Source organism: Raphanus sativus, chromosome 5, assembly GCF_000801105.2.
Source record: "Raphanus sativus cultivar WK10039 chromosome 5, ASM80110v3, whole genome shotgun sequence".
In the NCBI taxonomy this organism is placed as follows: Eukaryota; Viridiplantae; Streptophyta; class Magnoliopsida; order Brassicales; family Brassicaceae; genus Raphanus; species Raphanus sativus.
In genome coordinates, this window is record NC_079515.1 from 34,166,709 (window position 1) to 34,186,634 (window position 19,926).

Sequence of the window (19,926 nt, forward strand, 5' to 3'; positions counted from 1 at the left end):
TCGAGATGAAAACCCTGGTTTGCTTCTTGATTTTTCGATATACAAATTGGTGAGGTCTTATATTCGTGCTTCGCCTTTCAGAAGAGCAGCACTTAAGGTAACTTGTCTGACATATATATGTGGTCAGGATGATCCATTCGTTGCTTTGTGTAAAATATTTTATTTTGATGTCACTTTGTACCACAGTCTCTATCCAAAGCTATACCAGAAGAAGAACTCGTGTTCCTTAAAGCACAGTTCATGCTCCTGGAACCAGAAGATGGAGCCTTGTATCTTCGCAATTTCACTACGGTCAGTTGTGTGATGATTTCAGTTGGTAATTCAAACTGCTTTAGTTTCAAACTCTTGTGGGTAATATGCAGGCTTTGACAAGATATGCTACGGATGCTATGATCGAATCTAGGCTTCCTGACATTTTAAACTTGGTACGCACGCACGCACTAGCACTAGCACATGGATCTTTTTGAGTCTCTGTAATACTCTTCTTTTTTCTTCCTTAGATGCAACCCTTAGCACATAGGAAACTTGATTTTGAAGAGTTTTGTGCGGCTGCGGTTAGCGTTTATCAACTAGAGGCTCTTGAAGAATGGGAACAGATCGCAGCTATAGCGTTTGACGACTTCGAACGTGCAGGAAGCAGAGCCATCTCTGTCCAAGAACTCGCTGAGGTATGTAGAGAGACTTTTAACATATCTCTGAGATCCCCTAAAGCCACTATCCTTTTGCATGAATCTTTGAGATCCGTAACACCACGATCATTCTCATGAATCTTGGGGTTTACGCATATGCAGGAGATGAGTTTGGGACCAAATGCGCATCCTCTGCTCAAGGACTGGATCCGGAGTTCTGATGGAAAGCTGAGTTTCTTGGGATATGCAAAGTTCTTGCACGGTGTGACTGTTCGAAGCTCGAGCTCGAGACCTACTAGGTGACTTCTAACTTTTGCAAATTCAAACCTAAACATACTGTTGTTTCAAGACAAAACAAACATGAACTGGAAACAAAAGGGTACCGTACCTCTTTTGTATTGAGCTTTTTGTTTTCAAGAGGAAACATTCCAAAATCAAAAACCAAGCAATGTGTTTTTTCTGTTAACTTTTTTTCTATTTAATTTCCGGATTGTATAGAAAGAACTGGATGGGTTGTTGTTGTTCGGTTCTGATTTTGTTTCCTTGATATTGGAGGTGTAATAAATCAACGGTTTAGATACAATACAACTTTTATGCTATACACACATTGTAAAGCTAACTACTATCACTATTCTCGACAAACACACTCCTTATATTAAGTATATATGCTCTATACTCGATGTAGTAGTCCCAAACTGTAGAGTCGAGTTGAGTTGAGTTGCATAAGATGAGATAATGTAAAGTAAAGCGAATGAGAATATTGAGAAAAATTAACAAACTGAAAACTTAATCAACTGTTTCTTTACACCGATTAATACTTTTACTTGAAATTTTCAAATATTTAACTATCCACAGAATTTTAACTTGATTAATTTTTCTTTTTTACAAATTGTGTTTAGAAGATCATCATCAATGTATAAATTTTGAGAAGTCATCTTTACTCTTTGGTAAATGATTAAATTGTCGTCATGAGAAGGAATGGAAACTACTTTATGTATTCCAAAATATATTAGTAGTTCGAAATGTAGATGGTTTTAACTCATTCTTGAATATATTAATTTTTAATATTTTCATAAATTTTTAATATTGTATATTTTTTATCAACTTTTAAACTCTTAAAGTTAATAGACTCAACTTTAACATCAACAAACTCAACATAAAATTAACTACCACTAATCCCCTTAGGTTTGTTTTTATGTTTTGGTAACAAAATAAAAAAATAAGTTATTATCCAATATAACAAATTTTACAAAATTACATTTTATAACAATTTTTTTTGAAAAAGGCTTTCTAATTTTTATGAAATGTTTCTAAGATTGATTTATCTTAATATGATTGGAAGACTATTCTTTGTATTCACATGTGACATGTGGTTTAGGTTTTGGTTGAGTTCATAGAAATGGACATCGACACAAGACCTACAACTACTTAATGAGTTAACATTGAGCTGTAAACAAGATTAGCCCAAACTTAAATAATTGAACATGCACTTCGAACCTGTTATGCGTCCCGCTGACTATTAATTTTCATCGGAGTTTTGTAACACGGTTTCGGAAAAGTAGGAGAAAAAACAGACTGAAAATTTCATCGCGATTTCCAAGTTTGTGGAGCCAGCACCACCCTAGAATATAGCTTTATATTACTTTAGTGTCAAAACATAATTTTGGTTGATTTACATTGAATTTAAAACCCTTTTTGAGCTATGCTCCTTGACCAGACGTTGAAGAGAAGAACAAAATAAACTCATACGTATAATTAGTTGGTACTTACCACAACATGTGGAATATGTAAGTCCTCCTAAGATGATTAATAACTGAACATGACTTTTAAAATGACTTAAAAGGGTTCATATGCAACGACTCGACCATATAGGACGACGACCTACAACAATGCTACACTTTTACAATATATAGTTATGTATTGTTTTTGGGCTAATTACTACAACAAAGACACTACTGACTTATATGTCAGATTCGATCGCTATCACTTCCCAAAGTTCTGTATAAAAATGTTTAGGATTAAAAAAAAATCAGCTTAATCAGACTATACACTTTACCAAGCCTCGATATTATGAGGTTCGATTCATATACGCTCACCGTCGGATAAATAATTGGACCGAACAATCCGAATGATATGCGCTAAGCCGCTAACCCATTGGAAATTATGGCCCAACCCCCAGAACACGTTTGCAGATTGCGCTAACACATTTGAAATTGTTCGCCATTTACTTGACTTCGTAGCGTGTAGAAACTAATACCAACGATAAGCTAGCGAAACTTGCGTTAGAAAAACTTGCGTTAGAAAATTCAAGAAAACATGCCACCACGCGGTTCATAGTCTCTATATAACACCACCTTCTAATACACTTTTCTTGGCAACCAAGTCATACAAACCCACAACTTTTTACAATTAAAAAAAAAACATTTCATACAATTTCTCTTTGCAAGAATGGCTTCGATCACTTTCTTGATCCTAGCAACTATTCTGAGTTTCAGAACTTCAGGAGCCACTTCTCGTGGGGGACTCTTTGAAGCTTCTGCTGCCAAGGATAAACATGAGCAATGGATGTCTCGTTTCCATCGTGTTTACTTCGATGAATCTGAAAAAACAAATAGGTTTGAGATCTTTAAGAAGAACTTGGAGTTCGTTCAGAACTTCAACATGAATACAAACATGACGTACAAGTTGGATGTCAACCAGTTCTCTGATCTCACCGACGAGGAGTTTCGAGCGAGGTACATGGGGCTAGTGGTACCCGAAGGTATGACCAGTATAAATTCGGATACAACGTCGTCGTATAGATATGAAGATGTCAGTGAAACCGGCGAAAGCATGGATTGGAGAGAGGAGGGGGCTGTTACATCCATTAAGCACCAAGGCGGATGTGGTAACTAAAATACTCTTTTTTTTTTTGTCACGAACTAAAATACTCTTTATTATTCTTTTAACAACATGCATTTCATCAAAAAAAAACTAGTAGGCTACATGGCGGGGTCCATAATTAGCATTTTTGTTCTTTACATTTCAAAAATATAGAAAGCGAATCAGAAAAATCAAACCGGTTTATAAATAAACAAAAACTAAAGTTAAAACATTCGGTTTTCATAAAATTTAAATTCTATATAAAAATTATTTACACTTTAAGAACGCGTGTGCAGAGGCGGACCTATGACCCAGATTAAATTTATAATTCAGTCATTTTGCTATAGATAATGAAAGATCCAATAGCTTATTTGGTTCATTCTCTCAACTAATGACCCACCTTTCTCTGGTTCAATTCCTCTTAGATCACTTTATAATCTTGTTTTTCATTTTTTTTTGTTTATGCTGGGCCAAAGACCAATTTATGACCCCCCTAAAAATTAAACCTAGGTCCGCCACTGCGCGTGTGAGAACCTATAGTTCAATTTTAATTCCAAATAGTAGTAACAGAAGACATATAAACCAATAGGATACATGTCACGGTCGTTTTTTCTTTCTTCTTTAAATGTCAAAAGTGTATAGAAAACGAATCATGGAAATGTCACAGGAAGTTGTTGGGCTTTCTCGGCCGTGGCAGCGGTGGAAGGCATAACGAAGATTGCTAAAGGAGAGCTCATATCTCTTTCAGAGCAGCAACTTGTGGATTGCAGCACAGACTACAACAGAGGATGCGGCGGAGGGATAATGTCGAAAGCTTTCGAGTACATAATCAACAACCAAGGAATCACCACAGAAGATAACTATCCCTACCAGGGAGCACAACAGACATGTGGTTCAAACACACAATCATCTGCTGCTACAATCAGCGGATACGAAACCGTTCCAAGTAATGACGAGGAAGCATTGCTAAAAGCGGTGTCTCAACAGCCTGTTTCCACGGTGATAGATGGGTCAGGGGCTGCGTTTAAGTACTATTCAGGTGGGGTGTTTGAAGGTGAATGCGGGACGGAGATGAGTCATGCGGTTGCGATTGTTGGTTACGGGATAAGTGAAGAAGGGACTAAATACTGGTTGCTGAAGAACTCATGGGGAGAATCCTGGGGAGAGAATGGTTACATGAGAATCAAGAGAGACGTTGATGCACCCGAAGGAATGTGTGGCTTGGCCAGACTAGCTTTCTATCCACTTGCATGAGTTGCGTTACTCAGACGTAACCAAGACATGCACTCTTGTCCAATAATTTTATGAAACTATATTCTATGTTTTCGTTGCAGTCATATGTATTTGGAGTTAATGTTGGTGGACGCATTTGTTATATTGGCGCGGTAAAGTTTGTATGAGGAAAACATTATTATAAGACTATTAACAATGATATAGACAAACCTCATTTGTTATGTTGTTAATCTTTTTTTTTTCTGACTGACTATTATTTACAAAGTTATTTAATGGTTTTTTACTGAAGTTATTTAATATTTCTAATAAATATTTATGCTTTTTATTTCTACACGTCAATGTCTCCAAAAGTCCATATAATGTATCGAATATGTTCCAATAACGTAGTTAGCCATCAATCTATTATGATGTTAACAACTTATTTTTTATCGATCGGAATCTCGGATCAATATTTCCATGCAAATCTATTAAAATTCTCATGCATATTCTATTAAATTTCTCCAAAAAAACACAAATCGTGGGGAAAAGTGAAAGGCAACTAAACGACATCGCTTTAACAAAGCTAAGGCCAATAAAACGACGACGTTTGAGTCGAGCATAAACCCGCGACGACGTCAAGGGTTTTAGTCGTTGACCATTTATCCTCTCTCTTTCCAGCCATGCTTGGGTCGAGAGCTCTGTTCCGCACCAGAATCTGGAACCATGCTCTGTTTCCGAAACGTTCTGGAAACTTCCTAGCGAGTTTCTCGACGAGACGGGTCGGGACGCATAACGGAACTTTCCACTGCGACGAAACCTTAGCTTGCTTCATGCTTCGCCTCTCCACCAGATTCTCCGGTGCCCAGATCGTCCGTACCAGAGATCATCAGGTTCGATTTCGGTCTACCAACCAACCTAATTGAGCGTTTCTCTATGCAAAGTTTCTACCTTTAGATTCAATTTGGGGGCTTGTTTTTAATCGTAAAGTTACAGTCTTGATTGGTGAGTGATGTGTCTACGAAGGTATTGGAGAAGCTTGATGCGGCTCTTGATGTTGGAGGTGAGTATGATCCCGAGAGTGAACGTTATGACCATCACCAGAAAGGCTTCACCGAAGTGTTTGGACATGGGTTTAATACTAAACTCAGTAGTGCTGGGCTTATCTATAAGGTAAGAAGAGAAGATGCATTCTTGAGATTTTTGGTGGGCCTTGTAGAGAGGATTTGTGCTGATGATGATGATTCTGCCTTTTATTAGCACTATGGCTTGGAGATAATTGCTAAGGAGCTTGGGCTTGATCAGAACCATCCTGATGTGCAGCGTTTGTTTCTAGCTGTGTACAAAAACTTCATTGAGGTAATCTTTCTTTCTATGATGGGCATAACAGAGAAAGAGAATGCACTTTTGATGTTAGAGATCGTGGAGCAATTGTTGAACTTTTATATATATATATATATGTATATAGTGATGTTTTTTCATTTGTTTATTTTAAGGTGACTCGTCGTTGTTGAATAAAATTGCAGGCGGTGGATGCTATTGACAACGGAATCCATCAGTATGATACTGAACAGTCTCCAAGATATGTAAACAACACAAGCCTGGCGCGTAGGATTGGAAGGTTGAACTTAGACTGGACTGAGCCTGATCAGTCTAGTGGCAAAGAAGATGAAGCCTTTCATCGAGCAATGGAACTTGCTGGCTCTGAGTTCTTAGAGGTTTCTTTTGCCCTTCTGTATCTCATTCCAATTCCATATAATCATTTGGCTCTGATCCTTTTTGGAAGACATAGAAACTAAGGAAATATTGCTAGTAGCCAATATTGTCCTTGTTTCATAACTGATTAGTGTCGGAATCTGTTTGATTTCCTTCCTTTTTTTTGAGAATGAATTGAGAATACAGCCAATACTAACCTATATACTTATTGTGTGCTCTACCTTTTGATTAGTGTGTTCATTTTCACGCGAAATCATGGTTGCCAGCTCGGTCAATTGTTATGGAGTGTCTGGCAGAACGGCATAATATAGACTCCAGTGGAGAGATCATGAAGCTCCGTAAACAATGCCCAGTATGTTAAGACTAGCTCTTTTACATATAATCTCATATAGGCCTGGTTAGAACTTTGCTAGACGGGTTACACAATTGATAATATTGTGGGATTAGTTTTTGAAATTTGTTAAGAGTTTTCGTGCATTTTGACAGTGGAAACTCCATATATTCGAGCTCGAGGAAGAGATGAAGATTGATCCTCAAATAAAATATGTTTTGTACCAGGTGTTTATGCAATGATCTTAACTATTTCTTCGTAACCTTTATTACTCTTAAAGCCAATGAATGTGTTGTATGTGGATTGTGTGCAGGATGATAGAAGCGAAAACTGGAGAATCCAGGCGGTTTCGGTTTCACCGGACAAGTTTGAGAGCCGTAAAGCTCTGCCAATTTCATGGAGGGGCCTAGAAAGAGAGAAGCTCTCTGAGGAAAGTTCAATTCCAGGATGCGTGTTTGTGCACATGAGTGGGTTTATTGGTGCAAACCGGAGCTATGAAGGTGCTTTGGCAATGGCAAGAGCCTCTTTGATTGCTTAGTGTCAATTCAATGTATAAACCAAAAGATGGAGTTCTAGTTTTTTGGTTTGAACCGGTTTTCAAACATAGAATTTAGAATCTGAGAAGTTGTAGCTAAAATCTAAGTAACACTATACATTTTTATTTTTTAACACAGATTTGATTATTATAAAACAAATTGTGAAAATATTCTTGCTTCACCAATTTTTTTTTATAACTTTATTTTTATTATTAATCTGCATAAGTTGTAGTAAATCATATTTTATTGGGATTCAACCAAATTTTGTGAAGTAGAAACATTAATATTGAATCAATCTATTCGACTAATGGAAATTTCAGTAATAAAATACTACACTGTTATAAACATTTGATTATACGATAATGATCTTGAAATGTTATGGAATAAATATTTCTAATCACCGGCTCACGCTGACGTGTATCATAACCGCGTTGCACCAGATATACCCAAGCTCGGTTAATTGGTTTGGTATAATAGCACACGCCTTCTCCACTCCTTCTTCTTCCTCTTCTTCTAGTTGTCTCCAACTCTGAGAGTGAGAGGAGAAGCGAAAGCAAGAATGGAGGTATTCTACTACTTGGTTTTCGGGGTGATGGCTGCCGTAGTGGCGGCGTTGGAGCTGAGCAAGACGAACAAGGATCGGATCAACACTTCTTCTTCCTTCAATTCCTTCAAGAACAATTACCTCGTCGTCTTCTCTATCATGATGGGTACCACCTCTCCATTACTCTTATCGTTTTCTACGCATCATACCTTTCTAATTGTGAAGGTTCTATATCGAAGGGATCAGCTCTGTTGATTCATCCGCACCTGCAATTTCGATTGCGATTTTCCTGTTACGGATCCGATCTAAAGTAGTTTTCGCGATTTCTAGACTTCTTCTGTACTAGATCGAATCCCGATGCAGTTTATGTTTACGATTTCATGTAGTCTGTCCGATCATGTTAAATCTGGTACCAATTGTTAGTAGATTAATCTCGTTTTATGCACTAGGTTTAGTCATAGGTTTCGTAGATCAGAGATTTTAGATTAGGTTGATGGAATTATAGGGCGAGTGATCAATCACTTGATAGATAACAAGTTTCGTTTTATTTGTGATTTTTGATCAATTTGTAGAAGATGATGTTGTTATGAAAAACCATCACTGTTCTTGAGTGCATATGTGAGATCAATTCATTCATGCTGATACACACTTGATTTGTGTTTGTTACAGCTGGGGATTGGCTTCAGGGGCCTTATGTGTATTACCTGTACAGCACTTATGGTTTCGGGAAAGGAGATATTGGTCAGCTTTTCATCGCTGGTTTTGGCTCCTCCATGTTGTTTGGTACCATTGTTGGATCTCTCGCTGACAAACAGTTAGGCTTTTCTTTCCTTCTTTTTTCTTTTTCTTATTTAACTTCAAGTGCTTGTTATCAGGGGAGAAACTGAGTTTTAACCGAAAATAACATCTTTGTATGTGTTTTGGATTCAGGGGTCGAAAGAGGGCATGTGTTACTTACTGCATAGTTTACATATTGAGCTGCATCACCAAGCACTCTCCACAGTACAGAGTTTTGATGGTTGGTCGTATCTTGGGTGGTATTGCTACTTCTCTCTTGTTTTCAGCCTTTGAATCTTGGCTCATTGCTGAGCATAACAAGGTCACCTCCTTTTTCTTTTTTCTCAAGCATAGTTTGATTAATGCGGAAATTCTCTTAGATGCTTGTTAACTGTTTGATAGAAACATAGTCTAACTCCAACAAGCCATGTATGCCCCTCCATTAGCGTGATGAGTAGCATAGTTAACACAGTCAGTTCTTGATGGCTGCCTGCAAATTCCATAGTATCTCAGAAACAATCATTTCTAAACTTCAAATTGTTCTGGAATGTATCAAAACTCATTTGTAATGTTTACACAATGGTTAATGATAAAGAGAGAAAAGACTTTGGAAGCTTATCTTAGTTTAACCATATCTGATGTGAAATTTTTGCTTTCCTGAACAACCATGAACAGAGGAACTTTGACCAACAGTGGCTGTCACTGACATTCTCTAAGGCGGTTTTCCTTGGAAATGGTCTGGTCGCTATTCTCTCCGGGTTGTTTGGAAACCTTCTTGTCGATACTTTCTCATTTGGCCCTGTAGCTCCCTTTGACGCCGCCGCATGCATTCTTGCGATTGGAATGGCCATCATTTTGTCAACATGGTCGGAGAATTATGGAGATCCATCGGACAGTAAAGATCTGCTGACTCAGTTCAAAGTTGCTGCCATAGCCATAGCTTCAGGCAGGTTCAAAGTCAGCGTTGATTTAAAGGCTTCTTAATAACTCATTCGTACATTCTCGCATTAGAACTGTAAGCTTTGTATCCGCATTGTCACTAACACAAATCTATGGATGATTTCTCAGATGAGAAGATTGCATTGCTAGGGGCTATTCAATCTCTTTTTGAAGCCTCGATGTACACATTTGTTTTCCTGTGGACACCAGCTCTGAGCCCAAACGACGAAGAAATTCCACATGGCTTCGTATTTGCGACCTTCATGTTGGCCTCCATGTTGGGAAGCTCTCTTGCCGCTCGTCTCATGGCTCGTTCATCTCTCAGAGTCGAAAACTACATGCAAATTGTCTTTCTAGTCTCCGCTGCTTCTCTTCTGCTTCCCATCACAACAAGTGTATGTGAAGCTACGCTGTTAAACTCTTAGGTTTATACAATCTTTTATATGCATATTGACCCTATAATAACAACATGTTTGGTCAGGTCTTGGTGACGCCATCAAAGGTGAAAGAGGAAGGCTTGTCTTTGACTTGCTCCATTCAACTACTTGGTTTCTGTGTTTTCGAGGCTTGTGTTGGAATCTTTTGGCCATCGATCATGAAGATGAGATCACAGTATATCCCTGAAGAAGCAAGAAGCACCATAATGAATTTCTTCCGTGTTCCGCTCAACATATTTGTCTGCATCGTCTTGTACAACGTAAGAATAAGTCCAGTCATCATCCTCTTAACATAATCTTTGTTTTGTTTTTAATCTTGTGGTTGTGCAGGTTGATGCATTTCCAATCACGATCATGTTTGGTATGTGCTCAATCTTCCTCTTCGTAGCTTCCATATTACAACGGCGGCTTATGGTCATCTCCGAAAAGCCAAGTGCGTTCCTTTGCTCTTACAGTCTTATTATACATGTTGTAGTGTTCATTTTTGTGGTAATGAACTACTAAGGAGCTCTTTATGTTTTGTTTGCAGAGGGAGAAGAGTGGAGTCCAATGAAGGATAGAAACTCTGAAGTTGATCCTCTTACCCTCTGATCATTTTCCACTTTTTTTTGGTTAATTGATTTTCGCCGAATCATTGAGAAATAGAGAAAGAAACAGTCTAAATGAAGAAAGGTAATGATTTGCTCAAGATTTTGCATGTATGGTTTAGTGATGTTGATTTTTTTTTAATAGTGTACGTAACTCTCTATTTTGCCTTTACCAATTGAATGTTATAATTTTACAAATAGTGTGTTTTAAGTTTGTGAACTTCTTTGTTCACTATGTACTAGAAATTGATCTCACTCTTTCCACATGTTTAATGCTTTTTCACTAGTTTAATGTGCTGTTCATTACAGTCGAACACTGAAACAAAGATTGTTCACTAAAAATTAGAAAGATAAATTCAATATATACAACCTTAATTGAATTGAATTAAGCTTTAGATCCACTCAATGGGGTTTGAAATTTTGAATAGTGTGGGGCTATCGGATCATTGGTTGAAATCAAACGTGACTATGATTATCTATCTATTCAAAAAAAAAAAAATTAAGTTGCATTGTTGGTAGACTATGAGATCTTTTCTTTTATCGAGTAGACTATCTGGACATTTTACCCAGATTCGAAGATCCGACCCGAAATCGATCCGAAAAAATTTGTTACGGGTCGAAACCGACCCGATCAAATTACTTTATCGGATCTTGTTGTAGAGGATCCAAGGATTTTGGATCCGACCACCCGAAATCCGATGAGTACCCGAATTAATAATATAAATTAAATAAAATGTATCAGAAGGAAATTGAAATAGGGTTATTTGTCTAATAATAAGAGATCAACCAATAGGAAACAACCAACTATTGTTGTATCTCGCATAGTTTAATATATATACACATTTTAGTATAATAAAAATACAAATTTTGAATATTTTTGGATATATAAATTTTCAGATATTTTTTTGTATTTTTATGTAAATTTTAGGTCGAATCCGAACCCAACCCAGAACCGAAGCGATAAATTCTAATTATCCGAATGGGTCCAATTATCTAAAATCCGACCCGAACCCAGTACAATCCAAATCAATCTGGAACCGATAATTTGAAATTATCCTATCAGATCCTAAACTTCTACATCCGAAAGAGTCGGACCCGAAAGGACTCGATCCGACGACCCGGATATCCAGGCTAAAATAGACTATAAGATATAAAACATAATAGTTATATAAAAATCTGGAGAAACACAGATGGATAATTTTTCATTAGACTGAGAATGTTACTGCAATAAACTACCTCTTGAAATAATGTACATTCCAAGTGCCAGAAAAAGAAGGTGATGAACTCCAAAGTGAAGATTATCAATCATAATGGCAGACTATCACAAAGAAATTTTACTATCTATTTATTCTACAAGAAAATTAACCTATAAACATCATAAATGAAACATGACTAGAAAAATACAGTTTTGTAAAAAGTTAACAGCACATAAATTCTAAGCTAAAATTTTCAAGAGCAACTTCGATAGTACCTAGTCAGTTGATTAGACCAAGAAAAAACCTAGTCAGTTGAAACAACAAATATTATTTTGTAACAAATATTTTCGTTTTTTATTAACAACAGTGACAAATATTTTTTTATTGTTTCTTTTAGATCATCTCCGACCCACTTCTATTTTTATCTCTATATTTTTTTTAAATCAGAAAATCTCTATTATAGAGGTGAATTTTATTCCAATTTATGACTTTATGATAGAGTTATTCTATTTATAGTGGAAAATATAAAAGATATGCTATTTTCACATCTAAATATAGAGACAAAAATTAACATTTTTCTATATTTTTCTCTAAAATAAAAGGACTCTATTATATAGTCATATACATTAGAAAAACTTATATAGGTGATGATTGGTTGTGACTGTATATGTTTTAGAAAGCCAAAATTTGGTTCAGAGACATATATGTCAACTAATCAAGTTTTTCTTTTCTAAAAAATCTCACAAAAAAAATCTCTACAAAACTGAAATATGGCTGTAGAAATCTTTATTTCTAAAACAAAAAATAAGTGTTTTATAGAGCTACATCAACCAAAACTACAGCAAATAAATTTACAGATTAAATATTACAGTCAAAAACATAAAGTTATAGTCCTTACCAATCACCCTTATAAGCATACATCGAAAATGCTCTTATGATTCAATATTTTTAGAAATCTTATAATTTAAAAAAAAATGTCAATTGTCTTTATATAACAGCTTAGCCAAAAGATTTGATTTGATTTTTGTTTGATTTATAGATATAAATGGGGAGATCTCAAAATTGATTGTGACTGATTTCATATCAATGAGGATTAGGAGTATAAATTGGACGTGTCCTCTTTATAAAAGATACATAACTTCCTCCAAAATCACCAACAAATAAACAATTTGTTTTTTTTTTGTTTTACTTCCAATTGATTAGGCGTTATTAAACAAAGCTCCAGTTTCATCTGATCACAAAAGCTTTTATACATTCGTAAGGATGAAATCGGTGATTTTCATCTCGTTCTTGCTCCTATTACAATTGTGTTCTTCAGGTAATCACAAAACCACATTAATTGGATTTTATTTCTGATTATATCACATTAAGTAAAAGTATGTTAATTGTATTTATTTGGAAATTTATATAGAACATTTTTGTAAAAAATATTAATTTTAAAATATGATTGTTCAATTATTGTTTTTAAATTCGTTCAAAATGACATTTATTCGAAAACGGATGGAATATTTAAGAACACTTGATTGTAAAGCATTTTTAAATCATAAGACACCTAAATTTTATAAATATTTAAAATTAGTGATCCACTAATTAATACATGATTATTTTTTCCAGATAAGTAGAATTCATATATCGATAATTACCACTACGTTTAAAGATAAATAGTTGTAATTTTATAAGCTATATTAGAAATTCGTACATATTGTTACTTAATTTTCAACAAGAGTTTATAAATGTGTAGGGATAAATATTTTATAACAATCTTTAAGATGGGCACTTGAATTACAGATTTCACACCCAAATTTCCTAATAATTTGTTCCATTTCAATCGATATATTACTGATATATGCCTTGTATTAACACAAAATACATATACATTTCTTACATCTTGCATACTTACTTCTTAGGGTCTGAGAAGGACCATGGAGTTACTCATACTGATCAATATTCCAAGGAGAAGGTACCTAATTAACCCTAACTATTGACTTCATTTAAATAAATCAAGCTATGTTGATGGCAAAAAGATGTATATAAAACAGATTGAGGAGAGTATTGAGACACTGATGGACTATCCAAAACCCGGTCCCAATGACCCTGGTAGTGGGCATCGTTTTCGTACACCGCCTGGTCGTCCTCCGCATCCTATGAGTAACCCATAAGGAGAAAATAGTAATGTAATGCTGAATCTATCCTTATAATGGTATCAATTCTGTTATCCATTACAGGTGTCAAAAGTTATCAATTCATGTAATCTGTTTTAATCATGATTCGATAAAAAAACTCCAAAACATTATTAAAAAGGTAATTTGCTTATATGTTATCACTACATTTATTTTCGTAAAGAAAAAAATGATATAACTTCTAATTTTATTTATTTATATTTATATTTCTGATAACTTCTCATATATCATCATTAACACTAATAAAAGTAAACTAAATATTATATTTACAAATATAACAATATTTTCACAGCTAAAAAACATAAAAAAATCATAAACATTTTATTTAAGAAGTGATTTGTTTATATGTTACATCACATTCATTTTCTCAAAAAAAAAAAATCCTAAAATATATGACATACATCAAGTTTAACAGAACCGATAATTTCATCGATATAAATTTATATTTTTGACAAATTTTCTAAAATATGATAATAATGCATTTATTATTATTACTCAATTCAGAAGTACTTAGATAGTTAAATATACGAATTTTAACCAAAATCAATTAAATAATAATAAACCTAATTTAAGTTTCTAGCCATTTATTCATATTTAATCGTGATAAATTATCTACATTGAAAAACTGACCATTGATCTACTAGATTATTAACTACATTAATTTCTATCAGTTTAATGCATCTTATATATAAAGCAAACAAAAATCATATTTACTATATTTAGATATCAAATAAATATAGCCATTAAATGTAATATAATTGTTATTTTTTAGAAAATATAGATTAAACATTTAGTGAAATTCACCTAAATCTAAATAAATTTAAATTGAAGTATTTAAATCAAATTGAGTCATCATTCATCGCTCTGAGACGTTTGTACAATGATTACTTTTGGTAAATAGAATTAAACAGTATTTTAAAGAGAGAGTATTTCATTCATAACATATTGCTCTGACCAACTAGAGAAAATATGTTCGTTTATTCAAGTCATATACAATTATATCGAATAAGACATATATTTAGATAAGCAACCACATATACGTTAAGTTTTTATTCCAAGAAACCAAAAAGAAAAAAGATTCAGATACTTCTTCTAATGATCATGCCTCCAGCCTCTCTTTCCGTATCCGGTAGGACTTTGACTAGGACTAACGGGCTTACGTCGGATGTCCGTTTTGGAGTTAGGACTCCTGAGACCGGGATAACCGGTTGTTACTTCTCCACAAGAACTTGAAGAACCACAACCCGACCCATTAATCGAACCGTGTTTGGTCGACGAGTTCCAGTTTGGCATAAAAGAAGTACTTTGAAGCTTGACGGTAGTGCCTTGGTCACGAACTTTAGCCTTTGCAGATGCAGTTGGAGCCATATAGCTTGGTATACGGGTTGGGCTTTTACGTTGCTTATGGGCTTGTCTATATGTTCCTAAGTCTATATTCTGTCGGTCAATAAGACCGATTATCCTGTCCTTGAGGCTAGTAGGAGTAGTCACGTCCATTTCCACCGTTTTCTCCGATACATCATCGGGTGTGGTGGTACCAGCCGTGGTTGCTGCGGCTGTGGGGAAAGGTGGATATGGAGGAGGATTGTAGTGACCAGGACCAGGACTAGAACCGGGTACGGTTTGACGGCCTGTGTATGGTCGGGAAGACATCCAATGGTCAAGCCAGTTCCAAGCCAATTGAGTTCTATCAGGCCCATTGGAAGAAAATCTAATTGCCTCGCCATCATTTGTGTGTTGCATTTGCCGCTTCAATTTGAAAAACGGAATCGTATAAGTAAATATGTTAAAGATATAACTAGTACATAAATTTCAGATGTCGCGTATGAACATATTCTCTAATTAAATTTTATCAAAAACTAGGAGACTATTTTGAGAGAGTAAAAGTTATTAGGAAAAAGAGAGATGACCAACCTGGTAGGTGTATGCATAAGCAAGAGCCCTCTCTCTTTCCATCATTCCTTGACTCTTCTCTTTTTCCTATATATACTCAAAATACAATTAACTAATAATTTACCAATATAGTTCTCTTAGAAGACAATATTGTGGAACATGGTACTCAAGATTTGTCCACATTACCTTTCCTGGAGTTTGGTACAGGCTGGTTCGGTTCACTTTGTGTAATTTGTTCAGCTTTTCTCGTTCGGTTTGGACATTCGCAGATCCTAAAAACCCATACAATTATAAATGTTATGTTCACCATCAGAAATACATGTATATATATAATATCTACCATAAACATTTCAGTACGCACCTTTGTTCGATTTTTCCATCCCAAATCGCCTCTCCTCTTCTTCAAACTGTTTCTTAAACCGGTCATGAGCCACTTGGAGCCTTCTGGCTCTCACTCGGCCTTGGACTCGAACCAGAGCTTGCATACATTTCATGGTCATTTGTGCCTGTTTTCGTACGTGGTTACCACGTACCAATGCTTGTAGCCTAACTAGTCCTTTTAAGGCACGAAGTGCTCGTCTCGCCTACAATAGATAAAGAAAAAAAGGATCGTAGCCTTGGATAAACCGGTTGTTTCTTAAAATCACTGGTTTAGTACTAGTTTACAACTACAAGTTACAATGAATAAATGAGCTACGTTTTCAATGAATTTGTATACAAATTTCAGTTAATACGGTTTGAACATAGTAGCCAAATGTATTCTGATTTTCGATGGTAACCTACTTATTGCTAAATAATTTTTTCATACTGGGGATTGTAACGAGAGTTGAAATTCCTCATTCCGTTCCACAAGAAAAGAAATAGAAGTTTTGAAATTTTTACTTTTTCATAAAGACACTTTTTGTGTGTTTCAATACAATTTCTTACTTTTTTTTTTTTTTTGATAACTCTGGTATCTGGGCAGCCACATTCCCAACTATCCCCCGAAGGTGGTCCAGCGCCCCAACGAAAGGGATGTTAAATCCGTTGTGGCCAAGGCTCGAACCCGGGTGGCGGGCAGTACAGCTGTACCTCCTTTACCACCAAGCTACGAGCACTTGGTTTCAATTTCTTACTTGTTTACCTATTTTCTACATTAATTGAAAACAATTGCTATTTAGAATAAATTAAATATTTGAAATCAAAGAATGTTCTTTAGTATTTAAGCTGATCATTATAGTATAAAACATCTATATTTTGTAGAACAAAGATAATATTTATTTATAGGGGAAACAAAAATTAGGAATCGTAAGTTACCAAGTATCCCCTGTAGTTCGATTGGATGAGTACTGCTGCAGTATCTTCCATTGTCAGGCGGTTATAGCCGGCAAGACGAACGACTTTAGCCGCAGCTTGGGCGGCTGCAACAGCAGCTTCAGTAGCAGCTGCCGTGGCCATAGCCATGGCATGTTTTCTATCTCCAACGGCCGTTGCCGGAGTAGAAGCTATGCTCTCGACGTCATGGGAAATCTCCGGCGAACTTTCCTCCGGAAATTTTTCAAAAGACACGACTTCTTGCGTGTCGTTTTGCAGCTGCCACCTGTCGGCGTCGTTGTTGCTAATGTTGTTCTCTCTCTGCATATGTTTAAATCAAATGTGACATAATAACTATACCTCATTTGAAATATCTTTATCTTTACGAGTTTATTGGCATACTACTTGCTTTTAGCTTTGTTTTTACGTCCAAATTTTTCAAAGTCTTCACTATAACTAATATAAGTTACTTGGTTCTCATTTTCACTTTTTCTTTGTATGAGCAATCCTTTTGAGAGACCATTGATGCTAATGGCATAAAGGGTTAGACCGTTAGAGTTGAGATCCGAAATAAATAGAAAGTGATAAAGATTGTGGGGCTAAACGTTTGGATAGTGGTAAACAAATGACTATCCCTATAGTAACGTGAAGATATATGCATATATGTAGTAGTTACAAGTTGACATAGTCACATAAACATACATATATCTATAGGTGGGGAAATAAATGGGTGGAGTGATGGCGAGGGAACAAAGCAATGCACATGAAATTTGGGGGGGAAAGGAAAAAGATTTATTTTAGGTGTCATGAAAATCATATTTCAATGCTCTTATGAGGAGCCTCCTTAGTCCATCTCTTTCAAAAGGGGACCAATCTTTTTCGGCTTTTAATTCATAATTACGGTCTTTACATTTAATTTTTGTAACTCAACTTGTCAAGTGAGATGAACGATCGTATTACTTGTTCCCCTTTTACGCTAAAGTATATACATGAATGCATCTTACGGACACTAAAATAATACAAGCAAAAACGGTTTATATTGCAACAACAATAAAATTAAAGAATAAACAGATAAAATTGTCACTCTCTTGATAGTGCCGTGTAAAATGAGTTAATATGTTTTGTAACATTTCAGGTTAATAAATTCAGCGCATAGCATTAATCCATTACGTATGTATAATGTTTTAAGATATGCATATCTAACAAGCATATGCCTAATTCAAGAAGAAAAAGACATTAAACCAAAATTGCTTATTATTTAAGAAATTATTATGGGGCATATAGTATATATATCTCTTATTCTTCAAGTTTTGTTTCGTTAGAAGTGCTTAAGCTAATTAAAACGTTACACATGTGTATTTTGATAACTATAAGTTCTTTCTTTATCTTGGGTAAAATGGCTATAATTAGTGTTTCTATCAAGTTTTAGATCCAAATACTTAAAACATTTGTAGTACATCGAGTTATGATGCTGTAATTTAATGAGGAATGTATGAATATAATAACTAAAGGTATGTTTGGAAATACCTTTGAGTCTTTAGGAGAGGATTTAAAGACCTTCTTCTTCACCGTTGAGAACCATCCACCATTCCCTTTCTTCCCCATTTCCGCAAAAACTCTTTGATCATAAGCTCTATCAATACTGAAAAATTATTTCAAAAATATGCTTTTAATTAAAGTTTTCCAGATAAGCTTTAAATCTGCAAAAGCAAAAACAAAAACAAATCCAGAAGTAGCCACAACCAAAATGTATGGCATTGTAATTGCGTTTATATATAACATTTTCAGATATCTCAACATGCATACAAGTTAGACATATATATATACTGTATATGAGCATTCAGGAACTTACATGTTTGTGCAGTGTGATCAAGCCATTGGAGTGATTTTTAAAGTTTAGAAAGAGAGGGGGAGTGTGTATGGGGAGAGAATGAGAAAGATGAGAGGTGAAAGAGTGAGAGAAAGAAGTCACATAGAGTTAAGTTGAGAAGGAGGAGGTGTCTCACTTCATCACCGATAATGAAACCATTAACGGAGTCACGTTGAGTTCGGTTAAACGCCGTTAAATGTTTTTACGAAGTTCACGAGGTTTCTATTTTTGTCTTTTTCTTTTTCGTTTTTATTTTAACGCCAATCACTTTTTCTCTTTTGTATAAAATCTTCTGACATTTGTGATGATCTGAAAAATGAAAGAAGACAATTTAGCTCATCATTCTATAAAAAAAATGTTTTGACTTTTTAAAATTTATGGATTTGTGGACCTAGTATATTTTACATATTTCTGATGAATTTGTATACGTACATACATATATATTTAAAATATTAAAGAAGTTTTTCTTTTGGTAATCTTTTTTTGTCAACTTTTGGTAATCTAATCAAAGAAGTTTTAAAGCTGAGGCTTAGACTAATCCTCATGAATGATATGTAAAATAACTCATGTCACCAATTGTAATCAAATAAACCGAGGACGACTAGCTACTAGCTAGGATTTGATGATTAGTCTACCCGAATTATTGTTTTAAATCTATAGATATTAAAATGTACTAGAAAATAGCAAATGACGCCGTTGGTATTTTTTTTTAGATGTAAACTAAATTAGATTGGAAAATACAAATATGACAATGTGCAGTTGTTTTAATAACGGCGACCTAACTTCTTTATGCGGGCCCAAGACCTACACCACCACCAAATTGGACCACCTTTCGATCTCAACACTCATCGAGTCTCATACAGAATTACAGATCCGCCCGAGCAAAGCTAAAATATGTTTTATGCATCTAATAAAAAATGCATCTAA

The 19,926-nt window shown here is 35.1% G+C and overlaps 5 protein-coding genes across 5 annotated transcripts; 4 read left to right on the forward strand and 1 right to left on the reverse strand.

The window, feature by feature from the left end:
• Positions 1-6: 6 nt before the first annotated feature.
• LOC108834251 (CDPK-related kinase 6) lies at positions 7-1,227 on the forward strand. Its single transcript, XM_057010464.1, has 5 exons — positions 7-97; positions 187-291; positions 363-425; positions 501-668; positions 792-1,227. Exons 2-5 carry the CDS (start codon positions 241-243, stop codon positions 930-932), a joined length of 423 nt encoding a protein of 140 aa, XP_056866444.1. The 5' UTR covers positions 7-97; positions 187-240; the 3' UTR covers positions 933-1,227.
• Positions 1,228-3,020: 1,793 nt separating this feature from the next.
• Positions 3,021-4,937, forward strand: LOC108834248 (zingipain-2-like). Its single transcript, XM_018607590.2, has 2 exons — positions 3,021-3,516; positions 4,159-4,937. The coding sequence occupies exons 1-2, from the start codon at positions 3,078-3,080 to the stop codon at positions 4,743-4,745; spliced, it is 1,026 nt and encodes a 341-aa protein (XP_018463092.1). The 5' UTR covers positions 3,021-3,077; the 3' UTR covers positions 4,746-4,937.
• Positions 4,938-5,345: 408 nt separating this feature from the next.
• On the forward strand, positions 5,346-7,447 carry LOC108834250 (uncharacterized). Its single transcript, XM_018607591.2, has 7 exons — positions 5,346-5,593; positions 5,727-5,873; positions 5,961-6,059; positions 6,227-6,418; positions 6,649-6,768; positions 6,903-6,974; positions 7,061-7,447. Exons 1-7 carry the CDS (start codon positions 5,384-5,386, stop codon positions 7,283-7,285), a joined length of 1,065 nt encoding a protein of 354 aa, XP_018463093.1. The 5' UTR covers positions 5,346-5,383; the 3' UTR covers positions 7,286-7,447.
• A 326-nt stretch (positions 7,448-7,773) lies between these two features.
• LOC108834247 (uncharacterized) lies at positions 7,774-10,853 on the forward strand. The gene is made up of 8 exons (XM_057010338.1): positions 7,774-7,993; positions 8,497-8,641; positions 8,758-8,926; positions 9,280-9,550; positions 9,673-9,938; positions 10,025-10,240; positions 10,311-10,413; positions 10,510-10,853. The coding sequence occupies exons 1-8, from the start codon at positions 7,843-7,845 to the stop codon at positions 10,569-10,571; spliced, it is 1,383 nt and encodes a 460-aa protein (XP_056866318.1). The 5' UTR covers positions 7,774-7,842; the 3' UTR covers positions 10,572-10,853.
• Positions 10,854-14,854: 4,001 nt separating this feature from the next.
• LOC108835692 (protein IQ-DOMAIN 21) lies at positions 14,855-19,141 on the reverse strand. The gene is made up of 7 exons (XM_018608915.2): positions 18,982-19,141; positions 18,657-18,771; positions 17,133-17,450; positions 16,198-16,420; positions 16,023-16,108; positions 15,858-15,923; positions 14,855-15,692 (listed from the first exon to the last, which is right to left on the reverse strand). Exons 2-7 carry the CDS (start codon positions 18,732-18,734, stop codon positions 15,036-15,038), a joined length of 1,428 nt encoding a protein of 475 aa, XP_018464417.1. The 5' UTR covers positions 18,735-18,771; positions 18,982-19,141; the 3' UTR covers positions 14,855-15,035.
• Between the last annotated feature and the right edge of the window lie 785 nt (positions 19,142-19,926).